This window comes from Pelodiscus sinensis, chromosome 1 (assembly GCF_049634645.1).
Source record: "Pelodiscus sinensis isolate JC-2024 chromosome 1, ASM4963464v1, whole genome shotgun sequence".
Taxonomy (NCBI): Eukaryota; Metazoa; Chordata; order Testudines; family Trionychidae; genus Pelodiscus; species Pelodiscus sinensis.
The window spans coordinates 147,781,353-147,802,720 of record NC_134711.1 but is presented as its reverse complement, the minus strand read 5'-3'; the positions used below and the strand labels follow the sequence as shown (position 1 = coordinate 147,802,720).

General features: G+C 42.2%; 2 protein-coding genes across 3 annotated transcripts in view; one reads left to right on the top strand and one right to left on the bottom strand.

Moving 5' to 3' along the window:
* CLDND1 (claudin domain containing 1) overlaps positions 1 to 21,330 on the top strand; it is a 33,468-nt gene extending 12,138 nt beyond the window's left edge. Inside the window, exons 2-7 of one of the 2 annotated variants that reach the window (XM_075906590.1) lie at positions 13,264 to 13,322; positions 13,428 to 13,836; positions 17,151 to 17,449; positions 19,124 to 19,231; positions 20,105 to 20,242; positions 20,335 to 21,330. In XM_075906590.1, the coding sequence (XP_075762705.1) occupies positions 17,161 to 17,449; positions 19,124 to 19,231; positions 20,105 to 20,242; positions 20,335 to 20,555 (756 nt within the window). In that variant the 5' untranslated portion in view covers positions 13,264 to 13,322; positions 13,428 to 13,836; positions 17,151 to 17,160 and the 3' untranslated portion in view covers positions 20,556 to 21,330. Of the gene's footprint in view, positions 1 to 13,263; positions 13,837 to 17,150; positions 17,450 to 19,123; positions 19,232 to 20,104; positions 20,243 to 20,334 lie in introns of both variants that reach the window. The other variant, XM_075906583.1, reaches the window with a different exon arrangement.
* GPR15 (G protein-coupled receptor 15) lies at positions 2,779 to 8,437 on the bottom strand. The gene is made up of 2 exons (XM_075906572.1): positions 6,672 to 8,437; positions 2,779 to 5,058 (listed from the first exon to the last, which is right to left on the bottom strand). Exon 1 carries the CDS (start codon positions 7,924 to 7,926, stop codon positions 6,832 to 6,834), a length of 1,095 nt encoding a protein of 364 aa, XP_075762687.1. The 5' UTR covers positions 7,927 to 8,437; the 3' UTR covers positions 2,779 to 5,058; positions 6,672 to 6,831.
* Positions 21,331 to 21,368: the final 38 nt, after the last annotated feature.

The following is a 21,368-nucleotide window of genomic DNA, read 5'->3' as shown; positions in this document are numbered from 1 at the left end:
CATCTCCCCACAACAGCCCATTTCCTTGTGCAGCCAGCCCCAGTTTTCCCATCCTCTCATCTTCTCATCCTATTTCAGTATTTTTCCCCAAGCCCCAGTCACTCATCCCATTTCCCCTCACTGGCTCCTAATCTCCTTGCTCAACCAGTCCCAGTTTCCCCTCTCCCACAGCTCCAAGTCCAAGTCTCCTCTTTCCAACTCCTAATCATAGTTTCTCACCTGACCTCTCCCACCCACTCCCAATCTCACCAGACTTTGTCCCAATGTACTCCATTCCCTTTCTCCTGGTTCAGTTTTTGTCCCCTCTGCATTCAGATCAGAAGGGCTCCAGTGCCACACAGCATGGATCCAAGTACCGTGGGTCACTGACAGCACAAGCTGCCTGCTCTCCCATGTAATATCCAACCCAGACCAGAACAGCCTTTACAAGGAAAGTCCTTCTGAGCTCCTCCATAGCCCTGGGCTGGAACATGCTTGGTGACTGTGTGGAGATGGCACTTGCATGGTTCTGTCACATGTAGGAGCTATGATGTAATGGAGGCTTTGGAGCAGGCTCAGTAAGAGTAGTGTCTTCAGAGATTTTGGCTGCTAAACTCTAGCAGCTCTTTATTGAGTATGTGCAAAATGTGATTTTTCTCCCCCTTCCCCAAGACTTATAGCTGGCCAAATTTGGGTGGATTTTTACAAAGATGACACCAGGCTCATCACTGACACAAAAGCCAACTGTTGGCCATATTTGAAGTCACTGCTCCAAGCCCCAGAGTGCTAGAGCACATCAAAGAAAAGGTCTTCTGAATGGCTGCGCCATTTTGGGTGGATTTTCTTCAAAAATAATTCAGACTAAGGTAGATACCTTTTGGGCTGAAATTTTCCATGCCAGGTAAAAGTTTGGCAATCGAAAACAGGGTCTGATAATGGCAAGTGTCAAGATGTCAAGTATGTTTAATGTGTCCACCTTAAGTGAGCTCTGTCCTCAATATCCTATTTTCTATAATTGGTTATAACTGTGAGGAAAGCTTAGACAAATATGTTTATGCTAGGACTTTCAGTCCTCTGTGCTCTCTTTTTCACACACGCTTTTTTTGGCCTTACTTGTGTACCCGTCAGAGTTGTCAAACCACATTGCCCAGAGTACACGCATATATATTTTCCTCATTATCTGAGTGTTTTTCTGTGTGAGAATGTGCATACTTGTTTGTGTGTGGTTCTGTCAAGGAGGGGTGGTGTGGGTGACAGGAAGTGGGTGTTGATGGTTGATGTGCAGCTTTTAAGTTGGTGCGGAGGGTTGAGGAGGGAGGTATATGAGGTCAAACAGGTGTGTATGCTTTATAGAGCAAATGTGTGTTGTGTGTGTTTGTAGACTGCGTCCTCACTAGAAATATTACCCTTGTTTATTAAGACCTATTTCTCATATCAAATTATCCATTTTGGGGCAAACTAAAGGTTTGAATTGAGTATGAAACCACTGACCAAATTTCATTCTCTAACTTACCAACGTGCCACACAGTTTCACAGTTTGGTTTTCCTCTGCTTCAGGTCAGAGGTAAAAGAAAGGCTAACCCTCTTTCAGATCTTGTATTATTAATATCTGCATACCAAGATTCAAAGATTCAGCATTTCATTTGGTCAATGAAATTCTTAGATTTCCAAAATTAGCACATTCAGAATCAGTCCACTTTGAGATATCTTAAGCTGGGCACTCGAAATTGAGGCATCCAAAATCACTAATCAAGTTTGAAATTCTTGGCTTTACGACCCCAAATAAAGCAGCAATCTCAATTTTAAATTAGAGAAATGTTCTCCACTAATGGTTGACTTGCCTGTTGCTTAATCCCGCGTGCTTTAGGAAATGATTTAACAATAAAAGCACCTTGTCTAATAACTTGAACGATTCGGAGTAGCAATGGGAGCCTTAGATTTAGATTCTTTTCTCTAACTCAGAAGAAAAGTTTTTAGAAATTAGAGGAAGTTGTTGGTATAATTGTTATGCGCTATTATGTTACTGGAGGATCATGGTGTCCAACACACTTTGTAGCTATTTGGCCATTAAGTGTGGCTAGTTAGCCTGAATAACGTGTTTGTTTGGCTGTTTGAGTATGGCTAATTTACGATAGCTAATTCCTCACGGTTGTCTGAAAGTCCAGGTATGTATGCTCACCTGAACTTCTAACACTGGGTTATGGGTGTCTTATTGAGATGCCCACGTTAAAAAACTGCACAATTAGTTGCTGTTGAACCATAAGTAGCATTTATGATGCAGTAACTTCAGATTTGCATGGTAATGATTACAGGCAGTTCCCGAGTTACGCGGATCCGATTTATGTCGGATCTGCACTTACGAACGGGACTTTCTTGCCCTGGAGCTCGCAGGCAGCGGGACCGCCCAGAGCGCAGCGGACCCGCCACCTCGACCTCCGGGGCGAGAAAAGCTGCTCCGGGTGCCCCTGGTCTGCTGGGGACCGTCTCCAGCAGACCAGGGACACCTGGAGCAAAGCCTGAGAGGCGCGGGATGCCGCCGCCGCTGCGGCTTTGCTCCCGGTGTCCCTAGTCTGCTGGAGACGGTCCCCAGAAGACCAGAGGCACCGGGAGCAAAGCGGCAGCGGCGGCGGAGTCCCGCGCCTCTGAGGCTTTGCCAGAGCAAAGCCTCAGAGGCGAGGCACCCCGCCGCCGCTGCCGCTTTGCTCCCGGTGCCTCTGGTCTGCTGGGGACCGTCTCCAGCAGACCAGGGACACCTGGAGCAAAGCCTGAGAGGCGCGGGATGCCGCCAGTACCTTAACCGCCCTCCTTTTCTTTCTTACTCAAATAATAGCAAACTGACCTCCCACTGGTCCTTCTGAAAACAATCTCAAGTCACTATTTGTATTTTTCAACCAGCTCTGTAATTATCTGGCAACTTAATAACTATTAAATTGCTGCATTTTTTTCCAAAATTAAGTTACTATAAAATGAAACAGTAGTCACACAAGATCTTTGCCCATGGAACTGAAAATACTTCCCATTTGTTTTAATTGTAATTAAAAAGAAGAAAGAAATAGGTTTTAAAAAAGTTCATCCTTACCACATTCTTTTACATGTTTTTTTTTATTTTAATTATGCAAATTAAAAACAAACAATACAAATTACTTTAAAAAGTTGCAGTTGGGGCTTACAGCAATTGCATAATTTCTAAACCACCTCTCTAATCACTATATCGCTCATAACAAAGATCAGATGCATTACTCATCCGAGCTGGCTAAACGACATTTGAAATCACTAACATTTATCCATCACTGTAGGCTTACAAAGTGCTATGAAAACTCATAAAAAGACAGGTTCTTACATGCATGAGTAGAAATAATGAAGAAACAAAATTGCTGTTGTCATGATTTAAGATAAATATTGTTTAAATGGAAAAAAAACATACCATCAACTTCACACACTGAGTGAAATAACCATGCTCAAAGTGTATTATTATAAAATGTCTTGTGCCCAATAAAAATGTAAGTGTAAAGTGTTTTGTTTTGTTGGACTGTTTTCCCCCCCTCTTTTCACTTTTTTATACCATTAAACTAAACTTTCAGTGTCTTTTTTGAAAGACCTGCTCAATTTTTGTAATGTTTTGTGAGCTCATTCTTTTGTATTAGAGGCAGTCTTGCATTCATTGTGAAAGCAACCATGGCAGATTTTTAGAGGTAGAATAGTTTAAACTCTGACATTTTTTTTAAAGCTTTCAAGAGGAAAAAAATAACCTGAAGTTGAAATTTATTAGAGTTATTCTTAGCAAACTCTCTGGAATAAAATTAGACTATACTTCATGTGGATGAAGAGACTAAGGGAAATAATTGGTATAATGGGAATCTGACATAAAGAATTACCTGTATTGCTTTTTTTGAAGGCAAATATCCCACACAATTCTTGTGGAATATAAATAATGACTAGGCTTCCTGGTCTAGAGGTTTCAGCCTTCTTTTTTTATAACAAATTACGTCTCCTAATAAGTATGAGCTGATAAAAGCAGAGGTATTCTTGAGAAATCTGTATTGGTCTACTGTTTCCATGCTTCTGTATTTGTTTCTGGTCTTGGGTGTTCGTGCAGTGTGGTAGAAGACTTGTTTAGATCAGAGAGATGGTGTGCTCAAGGGATTTTTGATGTGACGGAGATTAGAATCTGAGGTGAAGCTGTCCCATATTTCAACTGCTGTATGTTTGAAAATAGAGGGTTTGTACTTGGTCTGTGTGACTGAAAAAGGGAGCGGAGGGAAAGGAATCAAATGCCAAAAATGGGACACAAAAAGAAGGAATTGTGGGAGAGTATAAAGACAGAGAGAAAGGGAAAATGTGTTTGGTAGGGATATCGGAAAAGGGGGAAGAAGAGGCAGATTCTAAGAAGAAAAAAGTTAATTCAGTTGTTGATATTTTTCATAGTGTCTAGGGATTTTAGCCACACGTAGGGTTGCCAGGTGTCTGGTTTTGAACTGGACAGTCCAGTATTTGAGCTTTCTGTTTGGGAAACAAATTGAGAAAATAAAAATGTCCAGTATTTTCTAAATAAGATGTTATTGTAGATTGTGATGTAATGTCAAGTGTGTCCGGTATTTTTGTTGAAACCATCTGGCAACCCTACCACACAGCTTCTATTAAAATTAATGGAAGTTCTATAGCTTAATCCTCCAGGCCATTGGAGCACCCTTTTGTACCAGCTTAATTTTGGGCATTTTTTTCCACCCCAGTATCTAGTATAAGTTTCACTATTGGAATTTTTTTTTAAAGAGCCCTAAAGATGGCCGTTCTTATATTCTTATGATTGCTACCCCATTAATTATAAGCACTTGCAGTATAATAGAGGAATATCATGGAAGCTGTTGTTTTTTTAAAACACATGTCATGTTCAGGATGATCTCCTTCTGTTGCAGATTTGCAATCTCTTCACCTTAAAAAGTTGTAAACATCTTAAAGTCCTCTTTACTTATCTTGAAAATCATGAATTGCAATGTGTTTCTTTTGGCATATGTTGACGATTATCAAATGATTTCTGCTCTCTAAAACCTATTGTGGCTTTTGCAATGACTAGTTTTGGATCTAAAAAGGCAAAAGAAAAGTAATACTGTAAAAACTCAGGGAATTCAAAAGTGAAGTTTCTAATCCTTCAAACTGCAATCTCTAAACATTGCAAATCCTGGTAGCTTTATACAAGTTTATGACATATAGATTAAGCCAAGCACTTAACAACAAACAACCAAACAAAAAAGCAGGAGTATGGGACATGTTACAACACAAATGAGTTAACATTTCTGGTAGAACCTTAGCTCTTATCATTTTAACAGTATAAATAAACCTATCATGCTACCTTTTAGGGAGTGGGTATTTATATGACTGACCCTTTAAAGTTAAAAAAGGAGGAGAAAATTGAAAAAAATATTAAATAAATTGGCTTTACAAAATTTGTAATCCCAATCTGTGGCATTGACATGCTTTTCCAGGTTTGCTTACAGTGACAAAAAAGTATCGGAGGTGGCATTAGTCAGACCATCGATGTGGTTGTTACATGTGCACTTCTAGAGTATAGGCATTTCTAAAAGATCTCTAGGTGGTCTAACCACCACCAAAAATGAAAACCTTGCAACTGCTGTTTTCTGTGATTTTTCACAAACCTTTTTTAACAAACTAACTCTCTGCTCCTTTTGTGTTCTCATCTATGCACATTCATACAACTGAATCTTGCTAGCATGAATGCTCACAGAAAATCAATTGCAAACACAAACATCCAAGTAACTGTGGAACACACATTTTAATTTTGTTTTGCGTGAATATCTGCCCCAGAAACCTAATTGCAACAGTTGCACTCCTCCAATTTGAGAACTGTAACAATATGCTGTGACCAGTTAAATGACTTAACGAAGGTAAGGAGCGCAAGTTGAATTTTGAACAGCACAGTATTGCCAACTCAAGCATTCAGAAATCATGAGTCAGGTCCCAAAATATCATGATTCTCATCATAATCATAATATTTTATGAAAATAATAAATAGGTTCTTCTTGTTTGATGTTTAGCACTGAACCTCCAACTTACACTTGGTCATATTTTCCAGCTTTTTTCTCTGCCACTGTGAGGGCTGGAAACTTATTTTAAATGAAAGCTAAGATTCTTCCATAATTTCATGCTTCCAGAAGCTAGGAATTTAAGAAAAACCCCAAAACTGTGAGGTTTTTGATAAAATTGTACAAGCTGGTGACACTGGTATTGAATAAACAAAATTCACAAAAACCAAAACCTCAGCAAATATTAAATAGCAAATACATTTTACAAGAATCATGACTACTTGATGGATTTTCCATGAACAGAAGAGAAAAGGAAGTGCAACAAATTCTGTATTAATGATTTACCTAACTCTCATGAGACCCTTATGCATTTCAGTCTACAGGCTTCCTCAGTGAGACAAGCCAGTTCTGAATTTGGTGGGTTGCTCTAAAGTTATTTGTGCAGTACATCAGGATACTGATTTTAAGCATTTGTGTGTATTTTCCTATAGACTAGTTTTAGATCTGCTCAATTACAATTACACAGTGAACTGCAGGAATTTGCAGTAATTTATATAGTTACGGTGTTAAATTCCAGTTATTACTTTATCATTAAAGGAAATTAACAATGTTTTTCTCTATAACTAGAAGAGCTACCATTGTACATACACTCACTCATTCTCTTGATTCCGTTCTCCCTCACACATGTTACTGTTTTTTGTTGTTGTTTGTTTGTTGTTTTTTGGTTTTGCCTTCATGCTTTTTTTCTGTTGACCTTTCTTCCCCCATCACCTGTAATTGGAAGAAATGTCTCCTTCAAAAGTCCCAGCTCCTTTCAGAATGACACAGAATGTCTCCGTTTCCTAATAGCATCCTCCCCATGAATAAAAGTGGACAAAGAGAAGTTGGTGCGAGTATCCATTGCGTCAGAACTGCTCCCAAGGCTGTGGACCTTCATCCATGGACACAGGCACCGTGAGATGGTCCTGCGGATATAACCATCAAAACAGTAATAGATGAAAGGGTTGGCACAGCTGTTGGCAAATGCAAAGGGACTGCTCACTTCCATGCCTGCTTGGGCAAGAACATAAGGAAAGCAGGAAGGTGGCTTCAGGTCCTGGAGGTCAGAGATGATAGCCAGAAGCTTGAAAATGTTGTAGGGGATCCAGGAGAAAACAAAGGCGGCCACTACAATGAAGACAATCTTGATAGATTTCCTCAGCTTTTTGTCATGTTTCCCAGACTTTTGATAATGCATGCAGAGCTTCTTGGTGATGGAGCAGTAGAAGGTCAAGATACTCACCAAGGGGAAAAAGAAGGCCAGAATTAATATTACCAGTGACACAGTCCGTTGAGCCTGTGTGAGTTCCACTTGTGCGCAGTAAGGCTGGTCATTATATTGCCTCAGTTCTCTGGATAGCAGAGTGGGAAGCCCGAGGAGGCAGGAGAGAAGCCAAATACAGGTGCAGAGTCCATTAGTATAAAATCTTGTTCTGACTTTCCTGGCTACAGTGGGGTGCATGATGGCCAGATAGCGGTCACCACTCATGCAAGTGAGGAGGAAGACACTGCAATACATGTTGACTGAGATGATGTAGGAACTGCCCTTGCAGAGAAAGGAGCCTGACCTCCAAACCCCCAGCCATATCTCCTGGTCCACCCAGAATGGCAATGTAAGGAGGAAAATAAAGTCTGAGGCAGCTAAGTTGATGATAATGATGTCAATCAGCCTCCGGGCTCCCAGTTTGAAGACTAGGGCTCCCATGAGGATGGAATTGCCGATAATTCCCACCAGGAACATGGTGGCATATAGAATAGGAAGGAAAATTTCCATATATGGCACCTGCAGAGTTTCACAGTACTCTTTAGGACTCTCCGTGGAAAAGTAGTAGTCATAACTGTCGGTATAGTTGAAAGTCCTCTCAAGCATTTGAAAGAGAAAAATCAACACACTCCGTCTCTGATGAGCTGACACTCTTATTGCCAGAGACCACACTGCTGCTGTTTCTTCTTTTTAATCTAAAGATCTTAAGAAACATCTTTAACACCCCCTTATTCCTCCTCTTTCCCCTTCCCCCCCCCCCCAGTCTTTGATATTCACAATCTGTATTCCTGTCAGCCAATCATAAAAGACAAGCTGAGGGAGGGTCTGGTCTGATTAGTCAGTTTCAATCAAGTCAGAAGTTCTCCAAGAGTAGATTGGGCGGAGTTGATTTTTGGGGGGGGGGGGGGGTCTGTTTTTTGTCTTCATTTTGCATTTGATCCTGGAGCCTGTTAAGGTTTGCTTTTTTTTCTTTTTTCTTTTTTATGGTTTTGGGTGGTTTGGGTAAGTTCTTTTTTCTTTTTTTTCTTTTCTGTTCTTTAAATGATTATAGGTGAGAAGGTTTGAGGTGACAGAGAGAAATCAGGAGATGGTTATTTCAGCCTTATGGGGTTTTTTTCCTTCTATCTCTTGACTAAATTGTTATTAGTCTGTTTATATATTTTTCTGAGGCTTAGGGATTTATACTGTGGCTTATTTTATCCACCCTGCCTTCTCCATTATAACCTGTAGCAGCAAATCCTGCTATTCCAGTCTTTCGATCTGCACACAGTGCCTTGCCAGTGCAGTCTTGACCTGCAACACTACCTGCTATTCCATTTCTGGGTTCCTCTCAGGGTGGCTGAGAGAGAGTCCTTGTTTCCATTTTCTGCTACATCTTTAAGATTAAAATTGCTCTTCCTTCCCCATTACCAGCTCTGCTTAAGTAGCTCACGCCTCACCTCCGCAATATCTGTTGATTCCAGTTCTGTCTCCAGTTCTGTCTGCCAGTTCCATTCAGTTTTGGGGTGTGTAACTCCTGGGGTATTCCCTCTTGCTGTGGTACTGAGAACTTTTCTAATGCCTTTAATCTCTGGTCTGTACCATCTGCTACTATTCCAGTTCTAAGCTACCCTGTGTACAGTCCTGTCAACAGCACTGAGTTTGGATTTAAATCTGTTTTAAAGTCCTCGATTCCAATGTGTCTTTGCCAATCTGAATAAACCTAAACAGCAAAACATCTGATTATTTTAGTACTGGTCTTCACCCTTTGCAGCCAATAAACTTCAGGCCTGATTTCCAGCCACTGTTCCCTCCTTCTTCCAGCTTACTCCTCCGCTTTGATCTGCAAGCTCCCCAGTTTATCAAGCCCATAGCCAGCACACAATTCTGCCCGTGCACATCAGGCCTATTACCAGCATCCTCTGATATTTCAAACTTGTAGAAGTCCCATGCATTTTGAAAAAATCTTTCAAGAGAAATGGGCTAAGCCTCAGAGCTTAAAACATTCAATGCACAAGTATTGTCGTAGTATAGTTCCTGGTCTACCCAGGCACAGAGAGATACTGGATTAATGAATCATCAGTGACCCAAGGAACTTTCTCTTTGGTCCACCGAATGGAAGATTTTGAGAGCCAAATGGTTTGGGATTTGGTGTTTTTTGGATCGAGGTGGATTGTAAAAAGATCTCACTTATGAAGTGATCACAGGTTTGAGACACCTTCATGTGAACAAGATAAGAGATCTTTCTCATCTCTTTCTTTCTTTAATTCTGTGGCATAGTGACTATGTACGGTTGAAAAATAGGAATGATTTTTGCAACAAAAAAAAGTGTCCATATTTCTTCTTAAAATATTTAATTTCAGACGTTTTCAACGAGTTCTTGTTGAGAACTGGGCTACCATCATTCATTTATATTCAAAGGGACTTTTTCATTAAGAAATCACTTGCAAAATTGTATACTTTAATGGGATGGGGCCTTCAGTCTCTGTTCCAGGAAATATGCTCAATTAAAAACTCCACTATGATTCCAGCACACTAGCAAATACACTATACAGGAGTATATTATATCATTTAGAACTAGACTCAGGGGAAACTCATAAATGTATGCAGGGGGTTTCTCCCCAACTCTCATCATTAACGATTTAATAACAGTTTCTCCTTAAGACTCATTTTTCCCACAGTGCTCACAAGAAGTGAATCAATAATAAATATTTAAAATGGCCTTAACTGAACCATCAAGATATACATGTACCCAAACTGAAAAACTATATAGTTGTACCTTGATAATTTCTCACTTCATTCTTAGTACCTTGCATGCTTTCTGGGTGCTGTTGTGAGTTAAAATATTACTAAATATTATTTTTTAAATAATCCAGAACATTTACATGTCCAATAGGAAGCATGATCATAAATAATTTAAAGCGATCTGTCAAAAAAAAAAAAAACCCACAACACCAAAAAAGTATCTTGAATGTATTAGCCTTACTTTTGTATTGTGTTGATTCAGTAAGGACTCTTATTCTCTCATAGGACCAGATTTTCTGGCAATCACAACTACAGCCAGGTTTTCATTGACCTTAGCTTCCATTTATGTACCTAAATTAGGACTGAGTTTTCAAATGTGCTCAATATTTCTAAACTACCATTGTGACCAGATCTAAGGCTTTTGAAAATCTGGCCTCAGCTAAGATTATTTGAAAATGCAGCTACAGAGGAGGTAAAGTCTTCGGAAATTTAGTTGTTTCTAAGCAATAATGTGAATTAGCACCATTCTCTTTTAATGGTTATATTTTTGCAGTGTTCCTGCAAAAATGCATCTTGGGGGCGATTTTACATATATTTGTCATGCTTAAAATGTATAATTACCTTAGATATCCAACTAATATTACTTCAGTATTTACAGTAGCCCTAGTCTTCCCTATGGGAAAAACTAAGGTAATTTAAAGGCAAATTGGGATGCTCTTAAGCATGATGACTATATATTTTAATTAATTAAATTTTCTCTAAAGCTGCAGCAGCTTTGCTGAAAATAAAAAGGAAACTATCAGGCATGATCACTCTCAGACCTGAAGGACTGATACTATACTTGTGAAACTAGCCTTCTGATTCTGTGACAAAGGGTGTGTCTAGACAACAGGGTTTTTGTTTTGTTTTTTCGAAAAAAGTGGCTTTGCACATTTCAAAGAGAGAAGCGCAGCAGTAGGGATGCCTCTGCCTCCGATGCCCCCGCAGAGATGGTGCTGGAGGGGACTGACTTTTAAGCCAGCTCCTCCCAGCACCGGCTCCTGCTCGCCACCCTCCTTGTTGATTGTCTCTGATAGAAGCAGCAAGTGTGGGGGGGAAGTGACTAGTCGTGTGACTACTCGACTGTCCGACAAGCTTATACTTATCAGGTTGCCAACTAGTCATTTAGGGTATGTCTACGCAGCAAAGTTATTTCAGGATACCACAGATATCCTGTAATAGCTATCCCATGTCTTTTGAATGCGTGCACTATTTCAAAATATAGTGGATGCGCTATTTCGCCATCCCTGTAAACCTCATTCTATGAGGAATAAGGGATGGCTCAGAATAGTGCTTTATTTCAGAATGTGATGCTGTGTAGACAGCACCAAATGACAAAATAAGCTATTTTGAAATAGACCTGTAGTGTAAATTGTGTATCTTATTTCGAGTTTCGGGTGCTGTGTAGATGCACCCTTACATCCCTGCCATGGGTTTCTCTCCTAATGGAAATTATAGTCAGCAACTAGGGTTTGGAAAAACAGAATCATTCTGTTGGTTGGCTGGGTCCTGGACCACCTGAATAAATAAATGAATAAATAATAGGACAGAAGATGCCAACAGTAAGCAGTAAAAACCAGGAGACCATCTGAAGAATTCTAATGGAGTCTACAGGGGTCTAGGGTTTTTGAATGCTAATATAGGAGCCAGTTGAAATTTTTTAACCAACAATTTTAATTAAAAATGCTCTTTTTACATTTTTTTTAAATGTGGTTTTGCTATTTTTATTAAACAATTTTCCTTCATTATCTTTCCATACAAGTATTAACAAATCTTATTCAGTACCTGTGTTTCTTTACTATGACCAATTTTTAATAATTTTTAATCAGTATTATAAAAAATTTCATTTTTGCCTATTTAAAAAATAGAAAACTTCCCAAAACAATTTTTTCATTTTTAAATGCATTTTTTTGAAATCCTGATGTGTGACTAAAATGGCCAATCAAATAGGCAGAAGGAAAAGAGGAAAATAAGATAAAATGAAAAACAGAGTGAGGAAAAAACTTCTACATGTATTTTTTTATTTGTCAACTTAGTCACATGGTGAGATTTTTAAAAAAGTTTAAATATGTAAAATAAATCCTTTTTTAAAATTGTTCATTTTTAATACACATGCTAAATGAAAAATGTTTGAAAACCAATTTTAATATATTGAAATGTATGTGAAAATGTTTGTAAAACAAAAAAATATTCTGGTTCAAATATTATGTAAATGAAAATTATTTTGAAATCACTCACTCTTAGCAGCTTTCTGAGTAATATGGACTAACTCGTTCCAGCTCATCAAGAGGTGGAGTTGCCGAGTTGGATAGGATTGTCCTATGGAAAGCATTAGACATGTTCAGAACCAGGATGGAGGGCAGGGAGGATGTGACACTGTTGATACTGTAATAGAGATGTAGCCTAATAAACCATCTTGTTAGTCTTTAAAGTGTTGCATAGTCTTGTCTTTTGTTGATACTGTGTGTGTATAAGAATGTAAAGGTTCTGGTGATAATCAGAAGGGTTCATAGCAGGGCATATAAACCCTGGCACAAATCCTGGGGGCATCTGATTTCGTATGCCATCACACCCAATCTCACAAGGCACCCTGATGAAGAGTTCCATTTTGGTCTTGCAAAATGTGGTTGTTCAGGTTTTGTTTTTTTAAAACCATAGCTGGGATCGGTTAGATTCTGGATTTCTTATCCAAACACCTTGTCTTCAAGTCGTCATTGTCAAGTCCAAGTCGAGCCTCAAGTCACTGCAGTTCAAGTCTCGAGTCCCTAAAGTCACTTTCGAGTCAAGTCCCAAGCCGAGTTTCAAGTCTTAATTTAAAAAATGTCAAGTCACTTTTGTACAAGCCATCAATATCGGCATTTTCTGACAATTTTTTCACCAAGTCGATTTAACAAAATTAACAAGTCTCAATGAACGCGAGTCGAGTGTCAGGTTGAGTCACCTAGCTGACTTAAGTCGGACTCGAGTTCAAGTTGTGGGACTGGAGTCAACAACTCTGCCAAACACATTTAACATATAAATTTCTTTGCCTCTTTGAGGCTCCTCATTTAATCTGTTCAGCAGGCTGTTTGAGGTGCGGGGGAGGAGGAGGAAGAGGGTTTATTAAATGGGCTGGGGAAATAATTGTCAATATTTGTGATTTCATTGCTGATCTCCCACATTTTGTTGTTTTCCTTACAGCCCTGGCACATGCAACCAGGCCATTGGCTGAGACTCCCACCTTCCCTTGGAAAAACAAGGTAGGATTCTCACCCTCAGTGGGGCAGGGAACCTCTGGGGAGACGTGACCTAGTTATGTCACCCAAGGGATGTTTTAAAATGACTTCTCATGGCGATGTTTACAGCAAGCTCATGAGTTACAGGGGCCCAGGCAGGCTGAGGGATTGCGCCCCACCCCGCAGAGAAGCTGCTTGTGAGGAGCAGACCCCGCCAAAGGCACGTGAGCACGCTCCGGAGTTGCGCCCTGCTCCACCAGCGCCCAAGGGGGGGTGCACTGATCAGGCCGTGACAGACTACAACTCCCAGGGTGCCGCGCAGAAACTACAGCTCCCGCCATGCGCTGCGAAGAGCCCTCCTCGGGAACTGGTCTCAGGCTGCTCGGCGCAGAGCCCGTGGGGGAGGGAGGAGGCGGACTACAAGTCCCAGGATGCCTCGCGGCTGGATAAAGCGTCTCCGGGCTGCTCCGCGCGGTGCGGCAGCGGGAGACGGAAACGGCAGCGCGGAGTCGGCCGGGGGGTGTGAGGAGGATGGACGGTGAGTGCGGGGGGGGGGGGGCGCGCTGAGGGGGGAGGGGGGCAGAGAGGGGCTGTGCGCTGGGGGGCTAGGGGGCAGAGAGGGGCTGTGCACTGGGGGGCTGAGGGGGCAGAGAGGGGCTGTGCACTGGGGGGCTAGGGGGCAGAGAGGGGCTGTGCGCTGGGGGGCAGAGAGGGGCTGTGCGTTGGGCTGAGGGGGGCAGAGAGGGGCTGTGCGCTGGGGGGGCTGGGGAGGGCAGAGAGGGGCTGTGCGCTGGGGGGCTAGGGGGCAGAGAGGGGCTGTGCACTGGGGGGCTGAGGGGGCAGAGAGGGGCTGTGCACTGGGGGGCTAGGGGGCAGAGAGGGGCTGTGCGCTGGGGGGCAGAGAGGGGCTGTGCGTTGGGCTGAGGGGGGCAGAGAGGGGCTGTGCGCTGGGGGGGCTGGGGAGGGCAGAGAGGGGCTGTGCGCTGGGGGGGCAGAGAGGGGCTGTGCGCTGGGGGGCTGAGGGGGCAGAGAGGGGCTGTGCGCTGGGGGGCAGAGAGGGGCTGTGCGTTGGGGGGCTGAGGGGGGCAGAGAGGGGCTGGGGGGGTACGCTGAGGGGGGGGATGAGGTTTTTTCTTTCCCCTCTGTTGGGGATTTTGTGCCTTACTGGTTTTCATTCCCTTAAAGACATGTTATTACACTCTGAGTCATGCCCCTTTCTCCCCACAGTGTCCTTGTCTCAGAGGCTGGTGCCTGTCACCTTTGCGAAACCTCCCCTGCCCACCCCACAGCAGTAAAAGGATAATTCAGTATTGTCCTCTTACCGCAATAGGGGTCACAGTGCAGGAAAGTGGGTGGGCAAATTAGGGGAAAAGTCAAGAGCAGAGCATCGAAAATGATCAAACGGCTAGAAAATGTGACCTGTGAGGGAAGATTGAAAGAACTAGAGTTGTTCAGTCTGGAAAAGAGAATACGCCTGAGTGGGGACATGATAACTAGAGCCTCACAAATCTGTGACTATCTACAGCTCATTTGTGCATATGTGCTTTATACCTATGGGCATCCTCATGGGGCTGTCTGTGGCTCATTTTTGCAGATGCAGATACACAAATTTGTGTCCACGCAGAGCTCTAATAATAACAGCTTTTAAGCACCTCCAAGGTTGCTACAAGGAGATGAGTGAACAATTATTCTTCTTAACCTCTGAAGACAGGGCAGGAAGCAGTGGGCTTAAATTGCAGTAAAGGTGGAGGGGAGCGGGGCCTGTTCTGGCTGCTGAGGCCAGGAACTGGATCCGCCGCATTGCCAGGAGGGGGCAGGGTCTGTTCCAGTGGCCAGGAATGGGACATGCTGCATGGCCAGGGCTGTGCAGGATCTGCTCTGATGGCTGGGAACAGGACTTGCTGCATGGCGGGGGGGAGAGGGGGCTCTACTCCGACAACGGAATGGGTCATGTCGCATGGCCAGAGTCGGGGAGGGAAGTAGGCAGTGTTTGCTCTGGCAGTTGGGACGAGACATGCTGCATGGTGTGTGGGGGAGGGTTTCTACTCTGGTAGCCGGGAACGTGTTAAATAAATTGGGTGACAAATTGGCACACCTCCAAACCAGCGCACATGACCTCAATATTGGTGCACAAGTTGAAACCCGCTCTGCTCATGGTTGGAAAATCTCAGCGGGAATACAGATGGAGAGGGGGCGAAGCAGGGGCAGGAAAAGGTCTGGTGGGGCCTGGGGCAAAGGGGGATTGTCCCAGTCCCACACCCTCCCTTGAGGTGGCCCTGTCTGCACATGTTCCTCTGTGTCCTTGTACACCAACTCTCCCATCCCCATGTTTCCTTGCACCACCACTCCCATTCAGACCCTGGCTTAATACTGTCACCCTACTAACTTTTGTTATCCTGCCTGTCCTGCTCCCAACTAGCCCCTTTGAACTCTAGTCTGTGTGCCTTCCCAGAAGCCCCATGTTCCCTGCGCTGTCGGTGTCCTCCCCCTTACATCCCGTGCCTCCTCATCTGGCCCTGTGGGCAGGGTACTGTGAAGAAAACAGCTTCTCCTACTCATCCCACTTTTTGGCTAGCTCCTGTTGCCTGGAAGTAGCTGCCCTCTCTTCTGGCACCTGGTGGGTTGTAATTACAGCATCTCCCTAGCAGAATTAATTTTCAGGGAGGAGCAGGAATCTGCAGGGGGCATGTTTTGCACAGTAGTTCAGAATTCCCCAAAGAGTAAGTATTCTTGAACTCTTTTTGAGGCTGATTCCACCTCCTCTCTAGCCACCCATGTTCCCATCACCCCTATCTTCCTTGTAAAATTATCTTCCTTTCTTGTTGCTTTGTGACTTTCCCTTTTTTTTTCAACTCTAAGACTTTCCCTTTTCTATATAAAGTGTAAGCTGCTTCTTATTGAAACCTTTGACTTTATTCTTTCCACCCTAACCCCTCTTTCATTTCTTGCTGCTTTGAAAAGAGCTTTTTCTTGTTGACATCTCTATCTCCTTCACTTACTTCATGCTTTGAGCATTCTTTCACGTCTCTTCTTATTGTTGAAATCAATGTACAACAATTTCCCTCCCTTACCTACTTTAATAAAGATGCATACAAATAAAATATTTGATAGAGCATTCCTGCTTCAGGGTCTATGTGCTGCTATGTTGTAGCGTTTTGTGTCCATCATCCCTTTTTAGACTCTAAGCTCACTTGTTACCTGTTTGCCATAACTTAGGTTGTATGGGACCAAGTATGTTGACAGACTCACTGCTACTGAATATACCTTCTATAAAGCAATTTTAGATCCTGGTGAACAAAAGAGAAAAGTGTGAGACATCACTACTAAGATTTATAACTCTTAATTCCCTCTGCTCTCTCAGTCACTAAAGGTGTGTCTATACTATGGTTAGACACCCATGGCTGTCTCTGCTTCCTACTCCTACTGAGTCTTACCTGGGGCTAGAAGCGTGACTGTTTCTTTTATGTAAATGTATACACCCATGGTAACTGAGCATGAGTGGATGTCTCTTGCAAATGATGTTGCATTGAGTATGGGCACTAATAGGAAGGGCAGTCAAGTGAAGTAGGTTTACTGCGGTAAAAAGGGTTAAAATTTCATCTTAAATGTTCACTCAACACTTTGGCCATTTATAATCACTTGAGGGTTCAAAATTTGGAAGGAAATATAGCTTCTTTATGCCTCATCTCGAACAAGAAAAGGGAGAGATCTTCTGCATCCAGGAAGGGACTGGTTAAGGAATAAAGGGAGCAGTTTATCTCAGCATGTTCAGTCTTGTAGTATCAGTAGGGGTTTATCATGATTATCAATGGATCCTCTTTCTGATTTTTTTTTTTTTAAATTTCCTGGCAGTTGAGACACCATGATGGATAACCGCTTTGCTACAGCTCTAGTAATTGCCTGTGTGCTCTGCCTCATTTCCACCATTTATATGGCAGCCTCAATTGGTACAGATTTCTGGTATGAGTACCACAGTCCCTCACCAGCTGAAAATGCCAGCGAACTCGGCAAAAGTATTTGGGATGAATTCATCAGTGAGGAAGCAGATGAGAAGACTTATACAGATGCGTTGTTCCGGTGCAACGGCACAGTTGGATTGTGGCGGAGATGTATCACTATGCCCAAAAACTCTCACTGGTACAGTCCACCAGGTAACTAGTCTATTCTCCAAACAGCATTTCCTTCCACTTCCCCTGCTCCTTCCGGCCTGGAGTTGCAATTTAAGTGTTGGATATCAAACAGTATTTTCTCAAAATGGGGTATCACCTCATTTTCCAGGAAGATTTTCTGCAAAAAGAAAGACTTGTGCAGCTGCTAGTGAGTGTTAGAGGACCAGGATTTGATATATTAAGGTCTCGTCAACACATGCTACAGCAGCTCAGCTGCACTTATGCCAGTGGGAGAGCTTCTTCCATCAGTGTAGGTATCCGACAGCCACCACCGCCTCTCACGGAGATGTCAACAGGAGATGCTTCCTATCAATATAATGATCTTTACACTGAGGGTGTGGATTTTTCCATGAGTGACATAGGTATATCAACATTAGATATAGTGTACACCAGCGGTTTCCAACCTTTTCCAGATGGGGACCCATTTTGACAATTCGGGAAGATTTGGTGACCCAGAGCAATTCAAAAAATGTGTGAATGGTTCCTTAAGAGCCGACTGGGGATACACCTGGTGATGCTTTTGAAATGTAATGGCAACCCATATATGGGTACCAACCCATAAGTTGGGAAACCCTGGTGTAAACCAATCCTGTTTCATCTTAGAATGAAGGAAAACTGTGGTTGAAAAGATGAAAATTTTCATACAGTTTCTAAAGGAAAAATGTTGATTACCCGTAAATTGCGTGAGTTTTAAATTTTTTATTTAGAGTCATTTTTTTTTTTTTTTCAAAAATGAAAAATTGTCACTATTTTTTCCCATGGAAGCATATTTAGTGCAATTCCATTTTTAATGAACAATATTGATAACTTCAACCAGCTCTACTCAAAAGCATCGTTTTATAGGTTATGCTCCATGAAATGTTTAACGAGGCATTGAGGTAATCACAGCTGCTTTACTTAGATACCTGATTTAAAGAATGAAGTTCGCTGATCATACAATATTTGGGTTTCATGCATCATACTTATTTCAAGCTGTTGTTTTAATAAGTGCTGGTACATACCTCTCTAGATTACTTAGAGATGCTGCATATTTTAATTTTGTCACACATTGAAAAAATATACAATACACTTATTTTAATGGAAGATCAATATAAAGAAAAAGTCATGGTTGCATAGTTAAGCACTAACTTTAATAATTTGGTTAGCACTTACTTATTAGGTACATTTTCAACTACCACAACAACCTTCCTGAATGTCATGTAACGAATGAGGCAGTTATCTATGAAGCTAGCTTGACAGAAAACTTGGGTGACCAATTTTTTAGTATTTCTCTCTGATGTAAGACTATTGTAACTCCTAATAATGACTCTCATTAAAATGAGCCTCTCAGAGTATGACTGAATTGTTTATCCTTCTGATGAGGGGACATAATGCTCTTAAATTGGGAAAGAAATGAGTGCTGAACTGTGAGGGAGTTATTTATTGCTTTGGCTATAAAGATATGATGGGAATTGAGCCAGGAAGCAGTGGATGAAGGGGGGAATCTATACAGATTACTTTGAGGACCTGTTCTCACCTGAGGGATTTCTCATGTAAAAAGAACAACAGATTCTGGGTGGGAGCAGAATTGTTAAATATATCCCTTATTTTCCAACTAAGATGATTTGCATTTCTTCCCTCACCCCCTGGTGTTTGCATTTCTTCCCTCACCCCCAGAAACTGATATGGTGAGAAGCTGCATCAGTTTTTCCCTCTCCGATCAATTTGCTGAGAAGTACATGGAACCTGGGAACCACAATAGTGGCAGTGACCTGAATCGGACCTGTAAGTGTCTTTCACCTCTGGCAGGTAGATGTGCATGATAAAGAAGGCTGGGAAGGAAAGGGAAAAGAGGATATTTTCACTTTCAGATTCAACAATTAGCGAGAGAATAAGAAGAGAAGTAACTATTTCAATCTGTCCACTTTGGCTAATTCTTCATATAACCACCTGGTTCTTAGTCATGACTTAAAGGCAAAGGTAGGTACAGAAGACTTCAGATAATCCGGCACCTTTTGGACCTAGATGGTGCCGGATTATCAGATTTGTCGGAGAATCAGCAGGTCCGGTACAACTGCATGGCTTAACAGCTGGCCAGGACACAATCTCCCTCCCTATCTCCTCCCCTTTCCTCTTCTCATCTCCTCCCTGCTGTAACCTGATCCTCCTCCCCCTTCCTTCCCCTTTCCCCTTTGCTGAAGCAAAATGCTCTTCTCCATACTGTAACACGATCCCAGTCCCTCCTCCTCCTCCCCCAACCTTATGCTCCCTCTGGTTATAGCCAGTGCATGTGCTAAGCAGCAGGCTTTTTAATCAGCTGGTCAGGAGCACTTGCCATTTTGATGCCGGAGTATCAGGAGTGCCAAACAGTTGGATGCCGGACTATTGGAGTTTTACTGTACTTTGTTTCGTTGCTGTAGGGAAGTCGCAGAGGGGTAGGGAAGGTTTAACTTGGAGAGCAGTGTTGTGGGAAAACTCAGTAAATTAACATGCATTCATGTTCCTCCCTCTCTTTTCAAAGAAGGTAGAGGTTCTTTCTAGCTCAGTTTGGAAGGCTCTGATAGAGTAGTATATGGGAATGAACACAGGTGGGGAGGAAGAATGTCAGGCACTGCCATATCTTTAACATACGTGTGGATGTCTGTCTCTCATACACAGATCTTTGGCGTTTTCAGTTCCTCCTACCCTTCGTCAGCTTAGGACTGATGTGCTTTGGGGTTTTGATTGGCCTCTGTGCTTGTGTCTGTCGCAGTCTCTACCCTGCCATTGCCATAGGAGTCCTACATTTCATTGCAGGTGGGTCCTGTTATGTACTCTAGCCCTCTCCCAACAGTGTCATATCAGTCTGAACATCTGAGCTGATTATTCTCTATTGTTTTATTCCCCAGGTCTGTGTACGCTGGGCTCAGTCAGCTGCTATGTAGCTGGAATTGAGCTGCTCCATCAGAAGCTGCCCCCACCTGATGATGTGCAGGGTGAATTTGGCTGGTCCTTCTGCCTAGCTTGTGTCTCAGCTCCTTTACAGTTTATGGCAGCTGCCCTCTTCATCTGGGCAGCCCGCACCAACAGGAAGGAATTCACACTCTTGAAAGCGTACCGTGTAGCATAAATGGGACACTTCGTTTACGGCCAGTTGCTGCTTCACAGTATTTTGTTTCAATACTATAGCCTTTTCCCAGTCTTATTCCATACTTACTTTGATTGGGTATAAGTTCCATGTACTGCATGCTTCTTGCCAGCTGAATTTCAGCAGTCTGCAGGTTTTTGAAGACAAAGGCCTCTGGGCCAAATTTCCAAACCTGAATAGCTTTCACTTGCCAGAAACCTGCAGAATTTTAATAGTCTTTTATTGTATAACTTTTTTACAAGAAAATATTTTATTTGTGGAAATAGTATTAAGAGCTCATCCACTTTTTAAATTATACCCTAACTGAACACTCACATCTAAATCTGATCTGGAAAAACAGGAGACACATTGTGGGACAGAAGATGAAGAATAGGAGAAGAAAAAGGGAGATGCAGGAGACCTGTCACGTGTGAATAGAGAATTAGGCACTACATGTTATGAGGTCCCAGCAGGTGGTGCCCACTAAGAACACAGAGCAGAGATGGATGTGCAAAATTGTGTGTAGAAATGGTATAGCTACATCTTTGTTGTGATCTCACTTCTGTTTCTTTCTCTTACACTCATTAGTTTTTCCTTTTAATCTCTTCTGACCAGGCTGATGTAATTGGGGAAGTCAGCTGCAGTTTTTGTGCTCTGTAAAATAGGCCCCTCCTTTAATGTGGTGAAAGGACAGTCCTCATGCCAGGTTTGGATTTAATTTGGTTAATATATGTGTGTGTGTGTATATATAAATAAATATAACTTTTTTAAAAGCTTATTTAGCCAATGTAGCATTCAAGGTTTTTTGTTTTTGTT